Consider the following 23,771-nt stretch of genomic DNA (forward strand, 5'->3'; position numbering starts at 1 on the left):
ACCAATGTGATCCAGATCCTGCTGGCCTTTTTGTCGGCACCAGTTGGAACGGTTGTAAGATGATTTATGGTTATCATGGTATATATTTGCCTGTGAAGGAACAGTAATTCTGAATATAGTAACATGTTCAATTCATGCCCGCAAAGTCTCCTCGACATGAACGTTCTGCGCCTTCTCATCATGATCCTGATCAAGCTGCTTGTGAACAGCGGCAGCCACCTCATTTGCCTTTTCTTTGCCCTCGAACACTGTATCTGTTAGTTGTGTCTCAAGACCTCAGATCTGAAACTTACTGAAAGACAGTTCCTCGAGAGTTCTTCCCGACGTCTCGGGGAAGAACAGATAGATAAACCCTACTTCAAAAACCAACCAGCAGCAGTATACCAGCAGCCACTTCCAGCCGATATTCTTCAGGCCGACAGGGTTCACATAGGTTGCGAAGAAGCTCGCGCCTCGTCCGTAGAACTGGAACCACGAGATACCTCTGGAGCGACCAAAGTATGGGAAGATTTCAATCAGGTAGGCTAACCAGTCAGTATTTGTTGTCTCGAGAAGCGCGGAAACTTACTGTATGTCAATGCGTTGTAGCCAAGGTTATACGCCGGCGAATAGCAGAAAATGAAGAAAATGGTCAGGATGGCCGCGGCCTTGGCGTGGGTACTCATAAACCGTTCCATGGAGATGGTCCAGGCGACATACACGCAGAGCAACGAACAGGCACAGGTTAGGTACATGGTCCGTCGCTTGAATCGAGGAACAGTCAGCGCCAGCGTCGTACCGCAGACGAGACCCCAGCATGCAATGCCGATGTTGATCTTGGACTTGACCACGCTGTCGGTGATGTCGACCATTTCCAGGAGGTCACTCAGATAGTATCTGGACATCATTAGCACGTCTCGCCAGGAGATCAAGAGCGGTACGTACGAGATCAAAGTATTGCCCGACCACTGGGTGAACAATCCCAAAAAGGCCGAAATGAACAGCCGACGACGCATACCGGCGGTGCGGAACATATCCCACCACGACTGCTTGGCCTCTTCGAGTTCGAGCTTGATGGTGCGTTCGATCTGGGCGATTTCGGCTCGCACGATGACCGAGCTGCGATCTCCCTCGGCGTGGTATTTGGTCAGGATATTGAAGGCCTCCTCGTGGCGATCTTTACTGATCAGATACCGAGGGCTTTCAGGAAGGAGACTGCACGCTGTCAGTCCTGTCAGGGACAATAAGGTACCACACCACCTACAAGACAAAGGTAATCTGCACCATCGCCGGTGCAATCTGAAGGAGCGACGGAATTCTCCAGGCCCAGTTGGTTTTGATGGTCACCGTTCCCAAGCCGACGGCAGCAGCGATGATCTGGCCGATAAAGTATGAAGAATTGAACAGCGAGGTCAAAGTGGGCCGTTCCTTGGGGTATCCCAGTTCACCAAGAAGGGAAGATCCGGCAACAATGCAAAAGGGAATGCCGAATCCAAGGATGATCCGCGCGACGACGTACATCCCAACTACTGAATTAGCGCATGCAACCGATTAGAATTGGGTAGCATACTTCCGTTGGCAAAGCCTTGCAGAAGAGCACCCACGAGACTGACGCAGGAACCAAACATGATGGTCCACCGTCGTCCGAATCGCTGGTTTACCCAGGGGACAAACGGGAGGGACAGGATGGCTCCGAGAGAATATGCGGCCCCCAGGAACCCTTTGAGATTTGGTTCGATCTCATACTTGGGTTTACCGTTGACAACCGCTCCAGTTGGATGACCGAAATCTGTAGATGTCAGCCGTCTCCAGTAAAAATTAGCACGGCGTGTCATGAGAATACATTTGTTCCACGTGTAGACAATCTGCACAGTATTGATGATCTGCGAGTCGAAGCCCGAGGTAATCTCAATCCCCATGCATGCAGGAAACAGAATGAAATACAAGTATCTCAGATTAGGCTTCTTGTACCAAGGAGTACGATCGTCGGCCAGCAAGTTGGCCAGGATGGGTTCCGCGACATCTTCCTCACGATGCTTTGGCACTACAACCATGTTGATTGATGTCGTATAATCGATGGTGCTGATGGCTTGATGCTGTCAGGTGGAGACGGCCTTCTCTGGCTATATGTAGAATCCCGTCATTGACATGTCTTACGCCAGGATAGACTGGTTTTCAGCCGTGACGACCTGCTGATAGCTCTGACCGAAGCCTTGGTCCAAGATGCTCCTTGATGGGAAGGGCATCCTGCAAACCCCCACGTCCACGACACGGGAACTCTGGTTATATTCCCCCACCAATGGAACGCCGAAGTGAGCATGTTTGAATGCTGTCAGCATACCTGCCAAGAGCGGCCCATGGCCTCATGTGGGGGTTTGCTGAGACAATCCAACGAGCTGACGAAGGATTTGGGGTTGCAGCTGGTTTCAAGAGTCAAAAGGTCATCACATGCCCCACATTTACCCCGGATTGAACACGGTAATGGCCCTAATGGGTAATGGAAGTGGCTCGATTCAGTAATTGATTGACCCCCCACACTGCCCAGCCTGGACTTTGGATAAATTCATCGCGTTTACCCGGTGCCAAGAATCGCTTCTCTCCCTTCCCCGAGGTTGCAGTCTAACTGAGAAGACTACAGACGATTGCTATGATGCTATCTATACACCACTCCAGTATCTCGTCTGCTCCACTCTAAACTCTCCTCGAGACACAATGTCTTGACTCGAAGTCCCAATCAGCACCTCATAGACGCCATCTTCGCTCTTCCACATATCCTCGATCTCGTCCCAGAAGCTAGTCGCGTATTTGTCGATGTGGATATCCACTGTTTTCTCCTCTCCTGGCTGTAGGAACACCTTGGTAAAGCCGTGCAGTTCTTTAACAGGGCGTGGTGTAACTGAATAAGGAGCAGCAATGTAAAGTTGTAAGATCTGCGCTCCCGCCACTGGGCCCGTGTTCTTGACTAGAACTCTGGTAGTGGGTGGACTGTCCGATGAGAAGACACTCGGAGATACGGTCGCCTCAGGAGAGACACTGAAGGTCGTGTATGATAAACCATGTCTGCAGTCGTGAGCATGCGTCTAGTGAATAAGGAGATCGACCTACCCAAACGGAAACAAGACCTCGCGGCCGACTTTGTCGTAGAATCGATATCCCATATACACATCCTCGCCATAGAGCACTCTACCTCCCACGCTCACGTGGTTTAGATACGCTGGGTTGTGCCTCACATCCACCGGCCAGGACAGTGGCAATTTCCCACACGGGTTGACATCTCCAAATAGGACATCTGCAATGCCATGGCCGGTTTCATTGCCTCCATACCATGCCTGAACAATCCCTCTTGCTCGATCTGCCCACGGCATGGTAACAGGAGTTCCGGATTGGTTTACGATGACAGTCCTGTCAGCCGCCACGTCAAGCACAGACGAAATCAGCGCGTCAATCCCCCCAGGAAGGTCCATATCCGGACGGTCGAATCCTTCTGACTCCCAGTCTCGGTTGAGTCCCGTACACACAATTGTATAATCCGCCTCGGCCGCGACTTTAACCGCATTGGCAATCATCTGCTCTGGGTCCATGTGCAGACACGCGCCGAGATGGGCGGCGCCACCACCAAAGTGGACAACGCCGATGGCTTTCATAGGACTGGTGTTGGCAGAGCCGAACTCAATTCGAATCTTATACGTCTGTCCGGCAGTGAGCTGCTTCGACCCGACCTCCTGCACCGTTCCCTTGCCAAAAAAGGCCGTTCCGCGGGTTTGGCGGGTGGTGTTGTCAATGACCGTCTCATCGTCAATGAAAAGCGTGGCCGTACCGAACACAGTGAGTCCAAAGTCCCACAGCCCAGAGACATCTGGTGTGAACTCTCCGATTAGGGTAGCCCAGAACAGACCTCTGTTGAGACCGGGAGCGTTGTAGTCCATCAGCTGAAACGCCGTGCTACCTACCGGTTCTGTCGCCAGTAGTTTGCGTTCCTTTTCGGGAGGCTCATTGTAAAAGTGGATGACGGCATTGCTGAGCATTCGATCAATGACAGGAAACATCTTGTGAGCATATGCGCCGGCTTCGTAGAGAATTTCGGCGTCTGGAAGGGCTTCGACGACTGCATCGTATAAAGAGACGGCATAGTATGGTTCAAGAGAAGCACTACCGCCGCCTGAAATAGCGGGAGTCTTCATATGAGATCCGATTAGCGCGATCTTCGCGATTGTTTTGGGAATTGGCAGCAGCTTGCCCTGATTTTTAAGTAGAACGATACTATTCGCACACAGCGTCCGGTTCAACGCCCTGTCTTCTGGGAGGTCACGGCCAGTCTCCTCTGCCGCCACAGGAGCGCGGCTGGCACGTTCGACAAACTCAAGTACCCTGCGAGCACGCTTGTTGATCGTCGACTGTTTGATTAATCGTGCCTGCATGGCTGATTCGATGTACCTTCCACGATATCGCGTCGGGCCTGGCATCTCGAGATCGAGACCGGCATTCATCGAGTCGATGGTGGTATATGTCCCTAACCAATCGCTCATGATCAAGGGATCCCAATTCCAGTCTTTGCGGACAATATCCAGCATGGCGGGACTTTCAACGACATGCTTGCCATTGATTTTGTTGTACGAAGTCATCAAGGCTCCTGGACGGGCGTCTCGAGCAACTATCTGGAAGGGGCGCAGATAGATCTCCCGAAGTGCTCGCGGAGTGACCAGGACATCGACAGCGCGTCGCTCATGTTCCTGGTCATTCCCTACGTAGTGCTTGACCGTGGAAATGACCCCTGTACTCTCGCAGCCCAGGATGATTGACTTGGCCATGATCCCCGAGAGATGGGGATCTTCCGCGAAAGATTCAAACCCGCGTCCTCCCAGGGGCGACCGCTGCATGTTGATCGTAGGTCCCAGCCAGCAATGCGCTCCCTTGGCGAGACATTCTTTGCCAAGCAGGACACCAGCTTGATGCAGCAGGTCACGATCCCAGGTGGCGCCTAGCGCCGTGCCACAGGGGAGACATGCAGCAGGTACACCGGCAAAGAACTTAGTGCCGCGGATACCATTCGGGCCGTCAGTGGTACGAATTGAAGGCACATTGAACTGGGGGATAGAATGAGTATGCCAAAAGTCACTTCCTACTAAACTTTAGCAATGCTCTACTAGTAGTTGGGTCAACAATAGGTACCGGAGAGAAGAGCGATCTTGTCGTCCTCGTTGATATGGGCTAAAACATAGTCGACGTCGAATTTGGGTGTCATCTTCAGTTGGTCGTCATGGATTGTTGATTTTGGCATGCTCTCAGACAAGCACGGCTACGATAGACATTAAGGAATGGTATGTTTAAACAAGCTGACAATCCTCACGGCCCTCGAGCCGAATTCCCGATTGGGTGCGGGACCAAATCCTTCAACAATATCTTCAAGGACTTGGCGACCCCCACGCGATGTGGGTTTATCTGATTGGAAGAGGGACTCGTGGTCTCACAGATGACTGGTTGTATCGGTTAAATTAATCTCACTCCTGACGGTTGGAGAGTTGAGTTTTTACAAGCTGACATTCTAACGCGATCAATCGCTGACATGAGACCTCGGCCTGGTCACTGAAGACCAGCTCCCTCCTGACTCAGGTCGCCGCTCCACTGTCATTGCTCCAGTAATGCATACGGATTCACTGACGTAACTATTTTTATCAATGTGTTATAGCTAATTCTTTGCCAGGTTTGTGTGTCGTATATATTTTAATGGTCAGCGTGTCGGCAATCGCCATCTCAGCAAGAATATGACGCTGTGAAAACATACAGAGACTAAGCCTTGATATCTCTGTCCTCAGGAACTGTCTTCCTACGTGCACGACGGCCAAGATTTCTCTGTCTAAGCCGTGTTGCTAGCGATCGGGTGCTTGGGGCCGTTTTTGCTGGTACTTCGAGTTACTGAGGCTTTCCAGAAGCTGAGAAAGCCGAAGCGAATTAGGCTACTGAGCTGTGCAGCTGCTCGCCAATATTGCTGAGTGATCATGTCCATGGGATGTCTAGGAAGAAATTCTGTCGTCACCGTCGATAAAAGATCCTGATCAAGTGCACCAGATGCCTCAATCGATTAGCACACCACCATGACGGCTACCGCTACTAGGACAGTCGCTGCAACCAGTTTTTAGCAACAGAGGCAGAAGGTCAAACACAGCCGTGATCAATATGAATAACAATGACTTCTCGTCGTGGCCTTGATCAATTTAACTTCCCTGGACACTCAAATAAGAAGTCACCGCCAAGAGTTCGCACCCATCGCAAGGGGCCAGCGTCAACATTGTCTGTATACTGCTTTCCGTTTCAATGCTGTCAAGACGTGATTATTATCCTTCCATGCTCCTAACTCCTGATACATCAAATATCTTGTCACTGAACGTTGACGACGTTGTGGAAGCACCATTACATGGCATGTGTGGAAGGAAGACAACCAGATCTTTGCTAGTTAACAGGTTGATGGACCAGTGCGTCATCTCGTTTAGATTTCAAAGCACTAGGTTACCAGAGCTAAGGTCACAGGAAATAATCCACACTCTAAAAGAGGGAATTATCAAGCCCACTAAATCACCATTTCCTGGAGCAATAGGTAAAAACAAAGATCCTTTATTTAATAGTCTACTATACAAGTATTGCAGAGAAACACCACAAGATTGTATTTAATCTAAAGAACAGGAACTAAAAAGCAGAACCCCAGATATAGCTAAAGACTAATCAACCATTTCAGAATACTATGGGAAAATTGCAAGACTCTCAAATTAGTGTAGATTTACCCACCACGCAAAGCATTTATAGGAATGTCTGATATGGCTGTAAAAGCAACAATGGTCTGCAAGATTAACTGATTTGGTGGACTGGTGAGAGTTGGATGAAGGTAAAAGATTAAGATAAACCCGCTTATATTTGTTTTGATGGTCTGCCTTAGGCCAACTTAATTAGAAATTACCGCTAATCACAACTAGCGCTGCCAGACCAGGGGAAATTATATCCTGCTTTCAGGTATCTCCATGCCCTGCTGCGTTTCCACAAATTCGAGTGAACCTTATCTTTTTCAGTCGAGCAGGAAACCCGCTGTGCAATAATCGCCATGCAATCAACGCCTCCCCTCCACGGGAGCCAGCGCAAGACCGCCATAGTCGTTAGCGATGACGAACCTTTGACACTTGAAACCGTTGACCCTACCCCGGCATACACCTATACCGATCTAAATACTACCGACCATTTCCGCCTATTGGAGCTCCTTCCTGGGTCGGGCTCGGCCGCTCTCCAATGCAATATTCAATCTTATCGTCTTGATGCATTCACGCTGCCCCCCTACAGGGCACTCTCCTACTCTGGCATAGAGTCCCAGTACGAAAACCTGGTTGTAGCCGGCCAAAAAATATTGATCGATTCCCCACTGAGGCTCTCATACGAATTTCGGCATCCTCTCATTTGCGAAGGTCGGAAACTTCTGATCACAACCAGCCTCCGGGATGCCCTTCGACGAATCCGCCATGCAAGGCTGCCGATAAAGCTTTGGGTTGACGCAATCTGTATCAACAAGGAGAATGTCATCGAGCGTTCGTTTCATGCGAGGATGATTCCCCGCATTTATCGGCGTGCTACAAACGTTATAGCTTGGCTTGGTGAGGCCGATGGAGACAGCGACAAAGCCATCACGACCGTGCAGCGAATGATAGAAGAAACTAAGCATGGCAGGCCATCGTCCGACGTACTATCGGCTGAGGACATTGAATCCTTCGTACGGTTTCTTGAGCGCCCAATTTTCCGGCGTCTCTGGTGCGTGGTAGAAACAGCTGTCGCTAAAGATGCACGAATCCTGTGCGGATCACTTCCCTCTCCCAACATCTTAACCGGACCATGCGTCTCCTATGGAAGGCTAGGCTGGGCGTGTCAAGTCATGAGAAGCCTTATATCCGAGCATATTGAGTCCTTGGACGAGGCAAAGCGGCTGCTATTATTCTGCGATCTCGGTGTGCAGGTTCGCACTGGACTCAGTATTGGGAAAGTAGATCCGTATCAACTGGCATACGATCTCCGCGAATATGAGTCTACCGATCCCTTGGACAAAGTATTCGCCTTCTATGCAATGCCCAGGACTGACTGTCCCGTATCATTAGGGGAGGCCCCCGTCGCTGCTACTAAAGACGAGCTTGCGAGGTTGAGTACCTCGGACCCTCTTCTTATGCGCAAGTTGACCATCAACTGGGCTCAAACTAAATGGGAGCAACATGCAGGGTTGGGACCCCTATGTTCCGCGAACACACGGATTGATGCTTTGATGGAACACGTCAATTACTACTATAGGACCGTCATTACCTTGTTGGAGTGTGTACTCAAGAGCTGCAGTGGTAGCTCTCGGGAAGACAGACCGGTCGTATTCTCCAAGTTGTGGGAAGCAGTCGATCTCCAACAAACAGCGATTCGGCGCTTCTTGGACAAGAATACAGACGAGATCGCCTCTTCAGACGAATTGGTCATGTTTCGTCGTATCTCGACAGATCTAGAAACTAGTCTATGGCTGTATGAAGACATTTGTACTTCACATGCTGGCGGCAAATATGGCCCAGAAGATGTGCCGTACCTTAGCAACAGGATTGAAGCCCTCAAAAGGATGCAGAACTGTCTAAGCACTGCATGTGACTCATCGTCTTCTATTGGAAGCAGCAACTATGATGTCGACGAGGATGTTGATCAGAGACTGCATAATCCTGATCCAGCTGGTGAGGTTTCATCGTCTAGTAAAGGAGAAGCTACGCAACTTACTGAAAATGAAGCTCCTGCTGAAGATAGTATTTCCGAGACCATCGGAGTTAATAGCGTGAGTGGATGCTTAATCGCAGTCATTAGAGCTTTCGGGGACTAATTAGTGTCAACAGCAGGGTTCAATGAACCCAGGAGAAAATGGGGAAGATAGAGGCCGCAGCGGACCAAGGGATATTGAAAATGACTTACGTCTTCAGCGAATTGAAGGCCACGTGCCTGCCGAAGTATTCCTTGCCGTCTCTATTATGACCAATGGTGAGGAACTGCGCCACTGCATGGGGCTGGAGTATATGGCGCTAAGGGTACGTGATTTTCCCCATCTCGTTACGTCCGAGGAGGCGGAGGCACAAGATTCTTACAAGATATAGAATGATGGCTGCGAGTCGACATGCACACGAGACGGTCACGATCACACTGTCCCCGATAGCAGAGCATTAGCCAGTCCAGACTACAGCCTGTCCACAGCCGAAGCCTACCGCGCCTTTACAGTCCAGCGTTTGCTCCAAGATCAGAACCTTGACTTACTTTCATCCGTCGACGCATTCTGCCACGGGGCCAGGGTGACCGACCTACCTTCCTGGGTCCCTGATTACTCAATTAGATTAGCTGATCGCATTGTGCCTTTGGTTAGCCCGGAATATCACGGTCGACCAGTTTTCGGAAGCAAAAGCAAGACTAACCCCGAGATACTTTGGGAGGAGAGTGACCCTAATGCTTTGAAGCTGGCTGGTCGCTTGTTTGATACCATTTCTGCCGTTTCTATGCTCCGATCGGAAGTACAAGGGTTCAAACATCTCCACGAAGAGTGGATGAGCATGACGGGCGGGGAGGCAGGCGTTGAACCCGCACAGCGTCGCCAGCCTCATCCGACTGGAGATGATGAAGAAGCCTATGATAGGGTTTGGAAAGGCACCATGGCCATGCCCGACAGTTTGCCTACTCCACCCCCGCCGGCACGCATCAAGTCATGGCGGCACATGATCCGCGACTTCATGCAGTGGTTCCATGGTTGGCATGTTCGACCTGACGGGCTGAGCAAAGCCGATTGGCAGTGCTACTTTGCCTTTTTAGCTCTCCTCGCCGCCCAACAGAGCGGTGCTACGACCGAGCTTGCGTTGGAGCGGGCCCTCGACAAGGGAGGTATTGCCCCAGGGGTCACGATCACGGAGCGTAACGAGGGCTTCTTCGAAGCTCTCCGATCCGTCGCTGTGGGCCGAAGACTGGCTGTCACAAAAGCTGGAGGAGTAACCTGGGCACCGGAGACAACCCAGGTTGGCGACAAGATATGCGTGATGAAGGGTGCCAAGGTGCCTTTCATTATTCGTGAGGTTGGCGGCACGGGGAGCTCTTTTAGATTTATTGGTGAATGCTTCTGCCACGAGTTGGCCCGCCGAGGAATGGGGGATGACGACACGGACTGGACAACCATTCGTCTAATCTGAATAGCTGAAAATATACGGTGACATGATGTAAATTTTACAGTAACACCGCCCCACTGGAAAAGATGCTGAGACGAGTAGATGCACATTTGTTATGATTAACTATGTGAATCAGTGTTATGCCATTGTACATTATCTATGACTTCTATTAAGCAACACCATAGAATAATATCCGTAGGGTAGTAAGTAGGCTTTCTCAAGCAGCATCTATACACTTCCACGCTATATTGCCCCAGGGAATTCATTAATAGTCTTTCGGCCCATAAGCTGATACCTGCGCGTGAGCTGGTGGTGTCACGCTTTGAACTGCTACTGGTTTAATACCCTAAATTTTTAATATATCTATAATAACTAATGAGGGCATATAATTATCAGGCCTTACTAGATATAGGGTGTATATCTTCTATAGTTATAGCTAAAAACTTTATATAGAAGCTATAACTAAAGTAGTAGGAGATTAAGCTAATCTAGCCAGAGAATTATATAGGAGCTATAGGTAGTATTTTTATAAAGATTACTATATTCTCTCTAGATATTAGGAGAAAGTTCAATGCGGCTGGAGTCAACCTTGGTGAACCAACGGACCAGGAGCAAGCCTTTAGCCAGGAACAGAGGGAGTGGTACGCCCTGACTGCCATCAACTAGAATTTCCGCCAGACCTTGAGGGCCGCTTCGATCCATGAGCGTGCTACTCGTCTCATGTTCAGGTCCCAAGATCGGCGTTGTACCACAGCAACCGAGAACCTACCGCAAGAGCTCACTACATACGCCCTTGAAAGAGAGCCGGCCACGACGACTGGATCTGAGACACAACCAACTTGTCATACCTCTACCAAACCGTGTGTCTTTCATCTCCCCTGGGCCCTCCGGCTAAACAATGAAGCTTTGGGCAGCTGGTCCTCGTGCCACGGCACTCCCTAGATCGTCAATCGCAACCGGGAAGAGTGCCACTGGTCGTACAAGTGAACAAGCACATCCCCGTAATTCTAGAAGATGCTCGCTGTGGAAAAAGCATTGGTTGTCGTACAATGCCCTGTGAACCGAAAGAGCTGCCATTATGCTCAGGGAGTGAAGTGCGAGCCACAAGAACATAGCACGATTTCGGTCAAGGACGTCCAGGAGTATTACGGGCTCTTTATTAAGGGCGGTGTCATCGCTCCTCAGTAGCTAATGCGACCTACTGTTAGTAATTCATCCGGCTCTTCGGTTACAAGTTCCCACTGATCAGTTGTAGAATGTAATATTTCCCCGTACAGTATCAAAAACCGGGGAAACAGCCACCATCACATGCGTGCAATTAGTGCTTACGCTCCGGCGCTCAATGGAGACTCGACCTCGAATCGTCACGAGTCACACTCATTTAAAGGAGCCTTGCAAGATGGGTGTATAAAGTCCAGCATTGCCGAGTTCACCGTCACTTTCCGAGTTCAAGCCAGTCCTCACTCAGGCAGACTTGCTCAATGTTCTTTCTAGTTCGTGATAGAAGCGTCAGAAATATTACCATTCTGAGTCTGAGACATGGCTGATATGTCTGCTGATGATTGTTGTGAACCCCGCATTGTGCTGTTTGCATGATTGGATGCAAATACGGTGTAGCATTCCGAATACCGAGTTCCTAACTGGGTAGGGCACTAGTGGACACTCGGACCCCTTTCTAAATTATTCGGGAATTGATGATACAGGGGTTCAGATCCATCATGGCATCTATGAGGTTGCAGTGATCCTTGTTAGTGTGGCATTGGCACCGCACTCTTTTCCTAGTTGGTAGACCCCATTCCCCAGAGTCTGATGCGATTCTTCAGGGCCGAGGAGCCGGTTTCATTCCCAGTAAGCAGAGAATATTTTGGCTATATTTTACAGTATGCTGCTGCCAGTGAACTCCAACAAGCAGTGCCATTGGCTCCCTTACCGATGAACGGCTACGTGGTCATTCCGTGGTTTCTCTCGTAATGACAACCCATGCAAGAGGCCCCCCATATATTACCCAAGCAAGATGGTCTGACCTCGCCATTGCTTGCTTATAGGCTCGTCCTTCCCTAAGACTGAGACAAGCGGTTTTCATGGGTTGATCGATATGCGCCCGTCTTCGCTGTGGTAGAACTCCGAGAGCCCTTCGGGGACTGCCCATGTTTTTGCGAACTTCCACAGTTGAAATCATGTCCAGCGATGATATCGAGAAATCTGTCATCCTAGATGCAAAAGGATGGCGACCACGGCCACCGCTAAGACGCCGGCGTCGGGCTCTCGCATTGCAATTGCTGATGATATTGATTGGTCTCTGTATATGTTACGACTTTCTCATCGGGCCTGTGAACCTTCCATCACCGCATAAGGCCAGTGACGGTGAAATTCGTGTTCAAAACTCGCCGCTGACAGAGAAACTGGACTTTGTGGAAGAGACAGAATCGTCGACAGACCCCGTACTGACAAGGCTTGAGCCTACTGAACAAGAGCTACAGCCCAAAGATCCTGTAGTCGTCCCTGATGACTTGCTGCACAAAAAGCCAACTGCGCAAACGACAGACAGTGTGCCACTGCCCAAAAATGACTTGAGTATGTCACTCGATCGGATGATTGCCCTCCTCCCGGACGAAATGCGCATTCAAAGCCTCCTACGGCCTCTCGAAGCGACCGGCGGGGAACGACTGCGTGATCTGGGCCTGCGAACACGCGATTTCTGGGCATTGTACGAGGCGTGGGAAACCGTGCATCTGGTGCCAGCCGACGATGGCCTGTACATCCGCGACGACATTATCCAGTACCTGCGACGACATCCTGAGTTGGCGAAGAGTATGGTGAGGAACACAACGGACATTATCCGCTCCTATGAGTCATATCGCTCGCTCATTACCCGGCTGTCAACACTACTGTTTCCGTGGACTGCGCCGCATTTCCCGGATCATATTCATCTCCATACACAGATCCATGGCGGCGGCCGGGGGCTGGTCTTTTCAGCCGGAGACAACCAAGCACCTTTTCTGTTCGCTTCGATTCCGGCAATCCGCCAGTTGGGATGCGACCTGCCGATCGAAGTCATGTATCTGGGCGACCACGACCTGAGCCAGGATATGCGTGAGCAGTTGGAAGCGCTACCTGGTGTTACTACACGTGATCTGAGCCAGATGGTGGACGACAAGGGCTGGAAATTGGCTGGATGGGCTGGGAAACCGTTTGCGATTTTATTTTCGAGTTTTAGGGAAGCGATCTTCATCGATGCCGATTCGCTTTTCCTGCAGAACCCGGAGATCTTGTTTGAAGACGAGGCCTATCGAAAGACCGGGGCCTTGTTCTTCAAAGACCGCCTCATGATGCCCGAGTCTAAGAAACGATGGCTCCAAGAGATTCTGCCCAGACCGGTGTCCAACAAAGCCATGGGGAGTCGATTCTGGACGGGTCAGAGTGGCCATATGCAGGAATCCGGCGTGGTTGTGGTGGACAAATGGCGACATTTTATCGCGCTGCTTCTAGTGACGCGGATGAATGGACCTGACCGGGACGGTGACCAGTCGAAGCAAAAGACGGGAGTGTATGATATGGTTTACGGTATGTCCTGCCTCTCTGTTGTAAATGACTTTGGACTGTTGTGGACTAACGGCGCAAATAAAACAGGCGACAAAGAGACCTTTTGGCTGGGTTGGGAGCTGATCGGGGACCTGGACTACGCGTTTCATGACGGGGATGCAGGAGTGATGGGCACTCTGGAGAAGGCTTCAACCGAGAACGGTCAAGCGGTACAAGCGGAACTGGCAAAGACCAACGCTACGGACGAGGCAGCGACGACTGTGCCAGAGATGTACACCATCTGTGCTCCCCAACTACTTCATCTTGATCGCAGTGGTCGACCTTTGTGGTTCAACGGCTGGCTCCTCCCAAATAAGTTCGACAAAGGCAAGAATCAAGAGCCGAGTCGATTCGAAGCCTTCCTAAAGGAACCCCGAGAGATTCGGGACCCGGGCGCCTGGCAGTTGCGGGCGAATAACATCTGCTGCTTGACCTCCGAACATAAGGGAGAATTTAGCCGGGATGAGAGACAGGTTCTTGATATGATCATTGAGTCAGGACGGCGTGCTGGTGTGCTGGGTACCAAGGGTCTAACACATTAGCAGTCAAGCCAAGTCATTGTAAATATTTGGGACTTTGCGATGTATATACCTGTAACTAATAATGGAGTAACTAATAATGAAGAAGATGATGATACTGATGATGAGGGCATCCCAAGAGCTCCAGCTGGAGGTCATACAGCACCCAGGGAGATGTATGCCACTCTTTTTTGGCAAGATCCTGGTTCCGCTGAGCCAATCAAGCGTGACCTCTTGCTAGTGCATGTGTAGATCTGCCAGATACCTAAGGTACCTACGCATCAACCTCAGCTACGGCTGATATTAGTTACTCGTAGTTGTCTTACTAGCTGTTCTGCTGTCTGCACGATCATTATTATTATCATGTGTGAGCCTGTTGGGGAATTAGCTGTGGGTCTTGATCGACTCAGCTTCAGACTGGCGTCAATAGTTCGCTTAGTGTTCAATAGTCCAGCTGCGATTGACAAATGACAACTCATGAATACTGCACTGACATCCACAGAGATGCATCTGCGGCCCGAACGAAGGAAGATTGTTCGCTAATCATAGGGCGGAATTCTTTAGTCGCGTGGTTGGAGTCTATCGCAAATTTCCAATCGCATTTCTGAATGCTGTTCGTGGTAAGATCAGCTGGATGAGCTAGAACGTCCTCATGCAATGTGATATTGACTGCAGCACGCAGGATACACAGCTTCCTGGGCCAAAGTCCCAGAAAAAAAATAAATAGCAAGATGTTCGCCTGAAATATCCTCCTCAACATTACACGGCGCAATCTCACGATGATCCTCACCAACGCCATTTTGGTGCTTAGCACCCTGCTCCCTGCAACTGTCCTGTCCCTCGAACATTTAGAGGTAAAAATCTCACCATTCAATTTTCTTGTTTGACTAACCTTTCAGGACTCTCTCTTCCCGGCTAGATGCTGGCCCGACCCCTGCGCCGGCATCACATTCAAAAATGACTCGTACGTCTGCGGAGACCCACGCCTCGGGCCCGTCGTACCACCCCGGAAATTCCCCCTGCGTAACGAGCTACGCACCTATGCGCGGTTCGGCGCCCTCTGTCCCGCCGAGTTCCTAGATAAATGGGCCACCGACGTGGCTCCAAACGGCACGTACATCTACCCGCCCGCGAACGGCTTCGTCGTCGACACAGAGAAGCATCCCATCCTCGGCAATGCGACTCTCCCCGTGGGCATGAAGCTCGACCGCTTCGGGTCGGAGTATGGCAGCTTCCTGGCGCCGCTGGGCGCACCGTACATCGAACGCTCGTTGCCGCCAAGCAACCTCAACACGTTTGGTGGGGACTACCCGTACAATTACCACGTGTACCAGGTGACCAAGCAGTTTGTGGTTGGGCTGGGTCCCATTGCGCCTTGGTTCGAGCAGCCTGGTATGGGAACGCAGTTTGTGACGTACACCAATGTGCTGGGATTGATAAATGGGGGGTTCTTGAGACGGTTGAATGAGTCCGAGTATGATGAGAAGGTGGAATACTCGAATCCGTATACTCCGGGGCCGAATCAGTAGTGCATGTGCCTACGATGAGACCTTGTCTTGAGAACACCTAAAAATGATAATGCATTCATCGGGAATGATGCTTAATTTTGACAATCATTCAGAACACGCTAAGATGATGCCATAGGACGTCGGGATGACCCATCAGATAAGACCAACTCGCACCCAATAACCCGGGAGACACCATAAAGATATTCATATCCAAACGATGGTGTCATTTAGTGTTTCATGGCGAGTTGTCAACCCCGCAGAGTATACTCTCAATGCACAGATTGCGAGTCAAGCACACCATCAGCATGACGAATTTTGTCTACTGCTCTCGGGTATCGGCACCGATGGGAGTATAAATATCTTCTATTCCTCGGTCACTATGTTTATTATCATCAAGCAGCTTGACTGAATAGTTTCAAGAAACAGTCCGAGACAACAATGGCACCAACTTTGGAGGAATCCACCCTCGTCACGAGAACGACCCAATCCAAAGCAACCCAAGAATCGTCTGCACTCCAGCGAGAACCTCTCAAGCTGTCCGGAGTACTGGATCAGTTCGAATCATTCGACGTGACACCAGCTATCGGCAGAGAATACCCTACCGTCAATCTCAAGGAGTGGCTCAGCGCACCAAATTCCGATGAACTGCTGAGAGATTTGGCCATCACAAGTAAGTTGCTCCATTATTCGCAGAATCACACTAATACAAGTGCAGTCTCCCAACGAGGCGTGGTCTTCTTCCGCAAACAGGACGACCTAGACAACGAATCCCAAAAAGAGCTCATCCACCGATTGGGTCTGCTGGCAGGAAAGCCCGCCACCTCGGGCCTGCACATCCACCCAGTCACCAACGCGGGACGCGAACACGGCGGCAAAGACGACGAAATTAGCGTCATCAGCTCCGAGCAGCGAAAGAAGCTATTCAAGGGGCGGTACGCCACCCAACAGAGTCTCAAGGGCGGCTGGCACAGCGACATCACCTTTGAGCCTATTCCGAGCGACTATGCCGTGTTGCGTTTGACCAAGCTTCCAAAAACTGGGGGTGGTAGGTAGATTCAGTAGATTGTCCTAGGGACGTGCTGACCACAATAGACACCCTCTGGGCCAGCGGCTACGAAGTCTTTGACCGCATCTCTGAACCGTACCAGCGTTTCCTCGAGTCCCTGACCGCCACGTATGCCCAGCCAGCATTCAACCAGAGCGCCAAGGAGAATGCATTTGAACTCTTCGCTGGACCGCGCGGTGCTCCCGAGAATGTAGGCAGCGAGCTCCGCGCCGAGCACCCTGTCATCCGCACCAATCCCGTCACGGGGTGGAAAAGCGTCTTTGCGGTCGGCGCGCATGTCGAGAAGATCAATGGACTGGCCGAGGAGGAGAGCAAGCATTTACTCAATTGGTTTGTTTCGTTGATTGTGGAAAACCATGATCTGCAGGTGCGGCACAGATGGCGAAACCCGAATGATCTTGGTAAGTCTTGCTCGGCCGGCAGCCATGGATAATGGCTAATCATTGCAATATAGCAATCTGGGATAACCGCAGTGTCTACCACACTGCCACAAACGATTATGATATCTTTGGGGAGGAACGTGAGGGCCACAGAGCTGTCAGTCTGGGCGAGCGACCCTATCTTGATCCCAAGAGCAGGAGTCGGCGGCAGACTTTGGGGTTGAAGGACAGGATTGAATGAAGGATCTATATCTTGTTGTTTAATTGCCACAAGGGCAGTTGAAGGGTATTCAAGTTTTCTAGGACCACGTACCTGCATAGCTGCATTTCAAGGATGCAGTCTGAGTTTAGCTACGCAGTTACTACTGACTCAGTTTTTGTTTGTCATTAACTATTTACACCTAAATACATGCCTCTCCTTCCACCACTACAGCGAGTTGGAATCTGCCAAGATCTGTCCGACCTGTGTAGACATAGTCCCCAGTTGAGTGATGCTCTTGACTTGTGGTAAAGGATTATCAGATACGACAACGTTCGGAGAAAACTTGCATGGCCGAAAATGGGCACCTCCACGTCAGACCAAGGCTTTTTCCTATCGAGTGATTAGATGCCGGAACTCCATCTATGTCCGATGCGCAAGTGCAAAATCTTCTCCATTTAGTGTGTTCCTCTTCCTTACAATGCATTCTTCCGAGGTACTCATCAAGGTTCCACTCATGCACCCTTTCTCCTTTCTTCATCGAGCAACAGCCTGACGACTCCCATGCGCTTGTAGATCATCCTGCCATCACGATGGAACAGAAGTGACCCCAAGAGCTCATGAAAAACAGAAATCGGATAGTCTGGATGCATCTTACAGTCGACCCTCGTCTCCCTTATCAAAGTGAGTAGTCTACCAATCTCGGGTGACCCCCGGCGTTTCGTCCTAGGTATCCCAAACTTGCGGTCTTCGATAGTGATATTCGGCGGACCAAGCAGGTTCTCCGGGATACCAGTCCGAGTGCGGACGTTCAACTCGAGCGCATCGATCAGAATATCCGCATCTGCAGGCGCATGGGTTGCGTTAGGAAGCCCGCATTGGAGGAAGCGCTGTAGAACCCTGTACAACTCCCAGGGGTCCATTGCGGCGCCGCCGCGTACAAAGAAGCCGCCGCATACTGGGTGGACGGCGCATACTGAGGGGTTTAAGTGCCATAATCAACTGAGGCCCTTCCTGTCGCCTTTCAGGGCGTATAATTTGGCGCGTGCATGCCTGAATCGGGCGGGTATCTTTTGGGCCGCCATAAAGAGAACCAGGCGCTGTCTCCGGAAGAACAAGATGTCCGCCTCATATCTGGATGCGATAAGTTTGTTCGATACTTCCAAACTTTCAATTCGAAACCGGTGGTTGACCAGCAAAAGTGGATAGTGCTGTAAACGCTGTTCGTGGGACGCATACTTGGTTCCCTCAGACCACTTTTCCCCGCAGCGGGGACCGGGTGGGGTAATTTGGTAGTTCAACACCAACTGGATCCCATTCAAGACGCTGTATTCTACGATATTGTCCCGGAGCTCTCATGGAAGACATAGAATAGTTGGCTTTCCAGATGCAGCTGGATCGGAAATCATGATTGATGGGTAGAGAGGTGTATCTCAAGTAATAATATCAACATTAGGAGAAGAGCCTGCTCCATCATGTGATGCTGCTTGGCCATCTAGCCCTCTCTGGTTGGCGCTGCAATTGTAAAGTAGCATGAGTATCTGTTACGACAGAAAGCTAGAGGAATGTTTCTTGACTTGCCAACTGTGGGAGAGTTCCGGCGCCTAGATGGAATACTTACCCATAAGCTACGTGGGCTCAAGATATGTCGCTGATGTTGTGGTTTGGAAGGCGCGTATTTACTTCCCTTTCTGGTGCCCGCTATCGATAAGCCCGCAGTACAGTTGTATTTATAACCCCTCATCCTCTTGCTCAATCTCCCTTCGTCTCGGCGTCAACCCTTCTTTGTCTTCTGCACCTTCTATCATAGCAAAATGTCAAAACTCTCTGACTACCGCCTGTTGTGCTTCGATGTTTATGGGACCCTAGTCGACTGGGAATCTGGGATCGTGAACGCCTTCCAGCCGATCCTCGATAAGAACAATTCGTCTATTTCACGCGAGCATCTTCTGTCCGTTTACCATGAACTTGAGCATGAGCAACAGGGTTTGACACCTGATATGCCATACTCCGAACTTTTAGCAAAGATCCATCCCAAACTTGTCCAGCGACTCTCCCTCGCCCCGCCGACCGAGGAAGAGAGTATCGCTTTTGGCGAATCAGTCGGGACATGGCCGGCCTTCCCCGACACAGTCGATGCTCTCAAGCGACTGTCCAAGCACTACAAGCTGGTTGTCCTGTCAAACGTGGACCGGGAATCATTCGCCAAGACGAACGCGGGGAGTCTGCAGGGGGTCAAGTTCGATCGCATCATCACCGCGCAGGACGTGGGCTCGTACAAGCCCGACCTGCGCAATTTCGAGTACATGTTGAAGACGGTACAGGCCGAGCTGGGAGTCGACAAGAGTCAGGTCCTGCAGACTGCTCAGAGTCAATTCCACGATCACCAGCCTGCCTCTAAAGTGGGGATCAAGTCGGTCTGGATTGTAAGACCGGGGGCAATTATGGGCAACATCAGGGATACTATCTACGATTGGAAGTTTGAAACATTGGGTGATATGGCACATGCTGTAGAGATTGGCCAATGAATGATACATGTATTCAAGCTAGACAGTCATGTTCATATCTCAGCATAACTGTGTAATCGAGTGTTCCAAGCAAGAATATGGACGTCAAAGCATTGGACATGTTTCCAGGTCGTCTCGAACCTCAGGCAATCACTCTGCAAGTGCATAAAGCTCATCGGACATACCTCGGCACAAAGCTATATTACGCTCCACCCATTAGTTCCTGCAGCGAGCATCACCAGAGCAGGTAGAAGAATTTTGTGATTCCTGAGCATCCTGTTCGTTGTCGATCTTTTCACCTCGTTGGTTATATCTGGATACACGCGCTTGGATTGAGAGGTTCTCGTCTTCGTAAGCTGGGTCTAGGTCGCGATACTTTGCACGGCAAAAGGTATGACAGAGCGGCGGTAGTCCTCTAGAGAGATTTTCTTTGGGACGTTGATGAAGATATCCTTTTTCCACTCGGGCGCATTAATCAGGTAGCGAATAGGGAATGGTTCATTGGCCTCAAGATCCGCAGCGTACTGGGCGAAGACAACGTCTCTCCAGGTCCTGTTGAGATTGCGGGTTGTCATGATGGATTTCAGGTCTAAAGTTGGGATTTAAGCTGCTATTTATGTCCTTTTTGGATCGTGTCCAGGGCCCCAAGCAGATAGAATTTTTCTTTAGCGTAACAAAGGATTAAGTCCAGCCTTCTAAGTAGTGTCAATAGCTCCAAGCTGGTTGTGGATGATCTAATCTTTAACCTGCTTCGCGAAAACCTGGAATTAGCATTCCTGTGTGGTGTGTTTGATGTCAGAAGGGAGGGGTTTCTGTTACAGTCCGTCCTCCTGACAAAGAGGAAAACACTAAAATAGTTACAGCCAAAGTCTAACTATAAATGATTTACCCGCACCTAGCACTGACATCTCAAATTCATCACATCTCTATTAAATCTCAATCTGGAGTCGGCAGCTGCCTAGGATATATTCACCACCTTGGTCTAGGATCATGAACCTTGGAGAACTTTACAAATATTATGTAATTGGTTGGAATGACTTGCCGTTGCTGCTTGAGCTCTATAATTAGCTGAGGCACTTAATGTAACAGCAATATATGACAAGTGGCTTACTGCAAGCTTATTCTGTCATTCTATAATAGCGGAAATAAGTTTATCCTGGGAATGAGGTATGTATGTCTATTGATTGCATATTCAAACATGCTGGTGTTGTTTAAGCCAAAATGATGATAGGTGTAACGGACCATTGACAAGGTAAAATGGTGATATTGTGATCTGCACAATGCTGAATATTTGTGCGCTGCCGTCTAATATATTCCCTGAGTTAAAGCGTCTTAACAACTAGTACTATCATAGGACTGTATAGGTGCAGCCACATTTTCAAGCGATAGTCGAAACATCACAATATGATGCTTCTGCTAGAGTAATACAACCACTACGAGCCTGCAGTCTTGGGGAGCTCAGCTCGCTCGTGATGATCCAAATGCTCGAGCTTCTCGGATGTCTTCTCCTCGCTCGACTCGGCGTCCTCGCCCAACAGAGCCAGTAAGCCGATCTCCCTCTCGATGCGACGTTTCAGAGCCTCGTCCTCGGCGGCGATGCTTTCGGATCCGAATAACTCGTCCATCTCTTCCAATGTGCGGCCCTTGGTCTCGGGGACGAGGAACCACACATACAGGACACCGATGGTGGTCACCACGCCGAAGAAGATGAAGGTACCGTAATCAGAGGCTGCAATAAAGGGCGAAGTTGACAGACCAACCGCGAAATTGTTGAGCTACCTTTTGTTAGAAATGTTGTGTAAATTCGCAATGAGTGCGCTTACCCAGTTGCTGCTCCCACCAATACTAACACCTTTGGCGCGCATGCTCAAAGGGAAGACTTCCGACACGACAATCCACGCGACGGGACCTACTTCTGTTAGCTCGTCTGGTTTGATTGCAGGTCAGAATTGCCCTTACCCCATGCGTATGCAAAGTTAATAATGAAGATCCACACAAAGACTACGGCAGCCCAGCCAGCTCCCTTGTGATTCTCGAACTGGCCCGAGTACGTTCCAATGATGCCGGCAACGATAAAATGGCAGACGGCCATGCCGATGCCTCCAGCGATCAGAATCTTCTTACGACCGATGTTGTCGACCCAAAGAACGGCGGGAATGGTAAAGACAAACTCGAAAATACCGGCGACACCGGTTGCGAGCAGGGAGGTAGTCTTGCCCCCTAGCTGTAGACCCTTGAAAATCTGCGGACTTTTTCAATGTCAACACAGTGCCCTTGACATTAGACGTAAGACACCTACGCGTAGTAGTTGATACTGTGACCTGTCAGCAGAATCCTTGTAGAACCAAAGCTATTGACTTACGCATTGATTCCGTTCCATTGCTGGAAGACCATGATCATACACTGCGCGAGTCAGCGATTGCAGCGGATACTGAGAGAATAACTTACAGCTACAGAGGTTCGTTTGAACAAGGACTTGTCTGTGATCAAGGAGAGATAGTCATTGATCCCAATCATGAAGCGGCTTTTGAATGAGCCATCCTGATACTGAGGATACCTCTTGCGAGCTGCTTCATCCTCGAACATGCGCAGCGCCTTGATTTCGAGAAACTCGATGCGGACCGAAATGTCATCAACTGAAGTATCGCGCAGTCTGGCCAGCGTCTGTAAGCACTCTTCCTCTCTTCCTCGATTCATCAAGTGTCGCGGGGACTGCGGCATGAAGAGGAGCATTCCCGCTGCCAGGATCACGGCTGGAAGGATCTGGATACAAACGGGGATCTCCCAGGCAGCAATGGATTGCCCTGCACCTGTTCCTCCAATGTAATTTGTCCCGTAACCAATCTAAAACATCAGCATTTCATCATTCTCCAGCTGACCATATACTTACCCAGAAGCTGACCATGATGCCAAAAGTAATGGATAACTGCTGAACAGCGACCAGCGAGCCACGGATTTCCGGCGGTGCCTATCAAGTCAGAATAGGAATCTTATCTGTGTCATTGGGACATACCAGTTCCGCGTTATACAGAGGCACGATCATACTCAGGTTACCCACACCCAGACCTGTAACAAACCGCCCAGCATAGACGTAGTCCGGGTTCTTGGTACAGGCTTGGACAATAACGCCGACGCAAAACACAACCACAGCAATGACTACCGTGATGCGACGACCGGTGGCATCTGCCAGGTACCCGTTGATGAGGGTTCCGAGCCATGCGCCGAGTTCCAGAATCGCGGTCAACATTCCTTGTTTCACTCCAGTGCTCTCTGCGTATCCTTGGGTCTAAAAACGTGAGCGACTATCGACGTTGGGTCCTCGAAAATCACATACGGCTTCGATGAATGAGTGCATTGTCAAAATTTGCGCGAACATTCCTTGGTTGTCTGGTACCGTCAGCCTCTGAATCATTCCTTAAGAAGAGTAGAGCAACAGAAGACTCATCATACATCCATAAACTAAACCACCTAGAGACGCGAACAAGGCAATACCAAAGGTCTTCTTGCTACTGGTCAAGCCGCGCCAACCGACCTTTCCTCCGGCCAGTTTGGCTCTTTTAGCTGAGATGTCTTGGGAAGTCATCCCCCCGGCCATTATGACAGTTTGGTGTACAGAAGTGGATGAACAGGAGATAAAAAGGCAGGATCAGAGCAGTGCTAGCGAGAGACCAGATAACAAAATGACAGGTACGATTGTCATCAAATATATAGTTAAGCACAGAGCAGGTTCGGAACAATCGGCAGCCAAGGAACTTGAAGTCCTGCAAGAGCTTCTACTGCCAACGAATGCTTGATTTTAACCCGATAGCCGACCAGAACCGGCGAGAGACTCCCCATCAGCC

At 50.1% G+C, this 23,771-nt stretch overlaps 8 protein-coding genes across 8 annotated transcripts; 5 read left to right on the plus strand and 3 right to left on the minus strand.

The window, feature by feature from the left end:
• Positions 1-132: 132 nt before the first annotated feature.
• On the minus strand, positions 133-2,033 carry Aud_003944 (putative MFS sugar transporter; the record flags this gene model as incomplete). Its single annotated transcript, XM_043288891.1, has 7 exons — positions 133-248; positions 294-524; positions 569-876; positions 925-1,194; positions 1,244-1,505; positions 1,550-1,768; positions 1,823-2,033. The coding sequence occupies 7 exons, from the start codon at positions 2,031-2,033 to the stop codon at positions 133-135; spliced, it is 1,617 nt and encodes a 538-aa protein (XP_043144826.1).
• Positions 2,034-2,636: 603 nt separating this feature from the next.
• Positions 2,637-5,257, minus strand: Aud_003945 (beta-glucosidase H; the record flags this gene model as incomplete). The annotated part of the gene is made up of 3 exons (XM_043288892.1): positions 2,637-3,012; positions 3,085-5,098; positions 5,149-5,257. The coding sequence occupies 3 exons, from the start codon at positions 5,255-5,257 to the stop codon at positions 2,637-2,639; spliced, it is 2,499 nt and encodes an 832-aa protein (XP_043144827.1).
• Positions 5,258-7,069: 1,812 nt separating this feature from the next.
• Aud_003946 (uncharacterized protein) lies at positions 7,070-10,193 on the plus strand (the record flags this gene model as incomplete). The annotated part of the gene is made up of 3 exons (XM_043288893.1): positions 7,070-8,806; positions 8,865-9,053; positions 9,120-10,193. 3 exons carry the CDS (start codon positions 7,070-7,072, stop codon positions 10,191-10,193), a joined length of 3,000 nt encoding a protein of 999 aa, XP_043144828.1.
• A 2,153-nt stretch (positions 10,194-12,346) lies between these two features.
• Aud_003947 (putative alpha-1,3-mannosyltransferase) lies at positions 12,347-14,293 on the plus strand (the record flags this gene model as incomplete). Its single annotated transcript, XM_043288894.1, has 1 exon — positions 12,347-14,293. One exon carries the CDS (start codon positions 12,347-12,349, stop codon positions 14,291-14,293), a length of 1,947 nt encoding a protein of 648 aa, XP_043144829.1.
• Positions 14,294-15,048: 755 nt separating this feature from the next.
• Positions 15,049-15,798, plus strand: Aud_003948 (TNT domain-containing protein; the record flags this gene model as incomplete). The annotated part of the gene is made up of 2 exons (XM_043288895.1): positions 15,049-15,123; positions 15,169-15,798. The coding sequence occupies 2 exons, from the start codon at positions 15,049-15,051 to the stop codon at positions 15,796-15,798; spliced, it is 705 nt and encodes a 234-aa protein (XP_043144830.1).
• Positions 15,799-16,215: 417 nt separating this feature from the next.
• Aud_003949 (TauD/TfdA dioxygenase family protein) lies at positions 16,216-17,464 on the plus strand (the record flags this gene model as incomplete). The annotated part of the gene is made up of 4 exons (XM_043288896.1): positions 16,216-16,447; positions 16,493-16,822; positions 16,870-17,244; positions 17,298-17,464. The coding sequence occupies 4 exons, from the start codon at positions 16,216-16,218 to the stop codon at positions 17,462-17,464; spliced, it is 1,104 nt and encodes a 367-aa protein (XP_043144831.1).
• Positions 17,465-19,236: 1,772 nt separating this feature from the next.
• On the plus strand, positions 19,237-19,950 carry Aud_003950 (putative haloalkanoic acid dehalogenase; the record flags this gene model as incomplete). The annotated part of the gene is made up of 1 exon (XM_043288897.1): positions 19,237-19,950. One exon carries the CDS (start codon positions 19,237-19,239, stop codon positions 19,948-19,950), a length of 714 nt encoding a protein of 237 aa, XP_043144832.1.
• A 1,412-nt stretch (positions 19,951-21,362) lies between these two features.
• Aud_003951 (putative MFS monosaccharide transporter) lies at positions 21,363-23,524 on the minus strand (the record flags this gene model as incomplete). The annotated part of the gene is made up of 10 exons (XM_043288898.1): positions 21,363-21,704; positions 21,753-21,838; positions 21,889-22,178; positions 22,229-22,243; positions 22,292-22,332; positions 22,378-22,773; positions 22,820-22,897; positions 22,943-23,215; positions 23,264-23,343; positions 23,398-23,524. 10 exons carry the CDS (start codon positions 23,522-23,524, stop codon positions 21,363-21,365), a joined length of 1,728 nt encoding a protein of 575 aa, XP_043144833.1.
• Between the last annotated feature and the right edge of the window lie 247 nt (positions 23,525-23,771).

The sequence above is a fragment of the Aspergillus udagawae genome (genome assembly GCF_001078395.1).
Source record: "Aspergillus udagawae IFM 46973 DNA, scaffold_3, whole genome shotgun sequence".
NCBI classification, from domain to species: Eukaryota; Fungi; Ascomycota; class Eurotiomycetes; order Eurotiales; family Aspergillaceae; genus Aspergillus; species Aspergillus udagawae.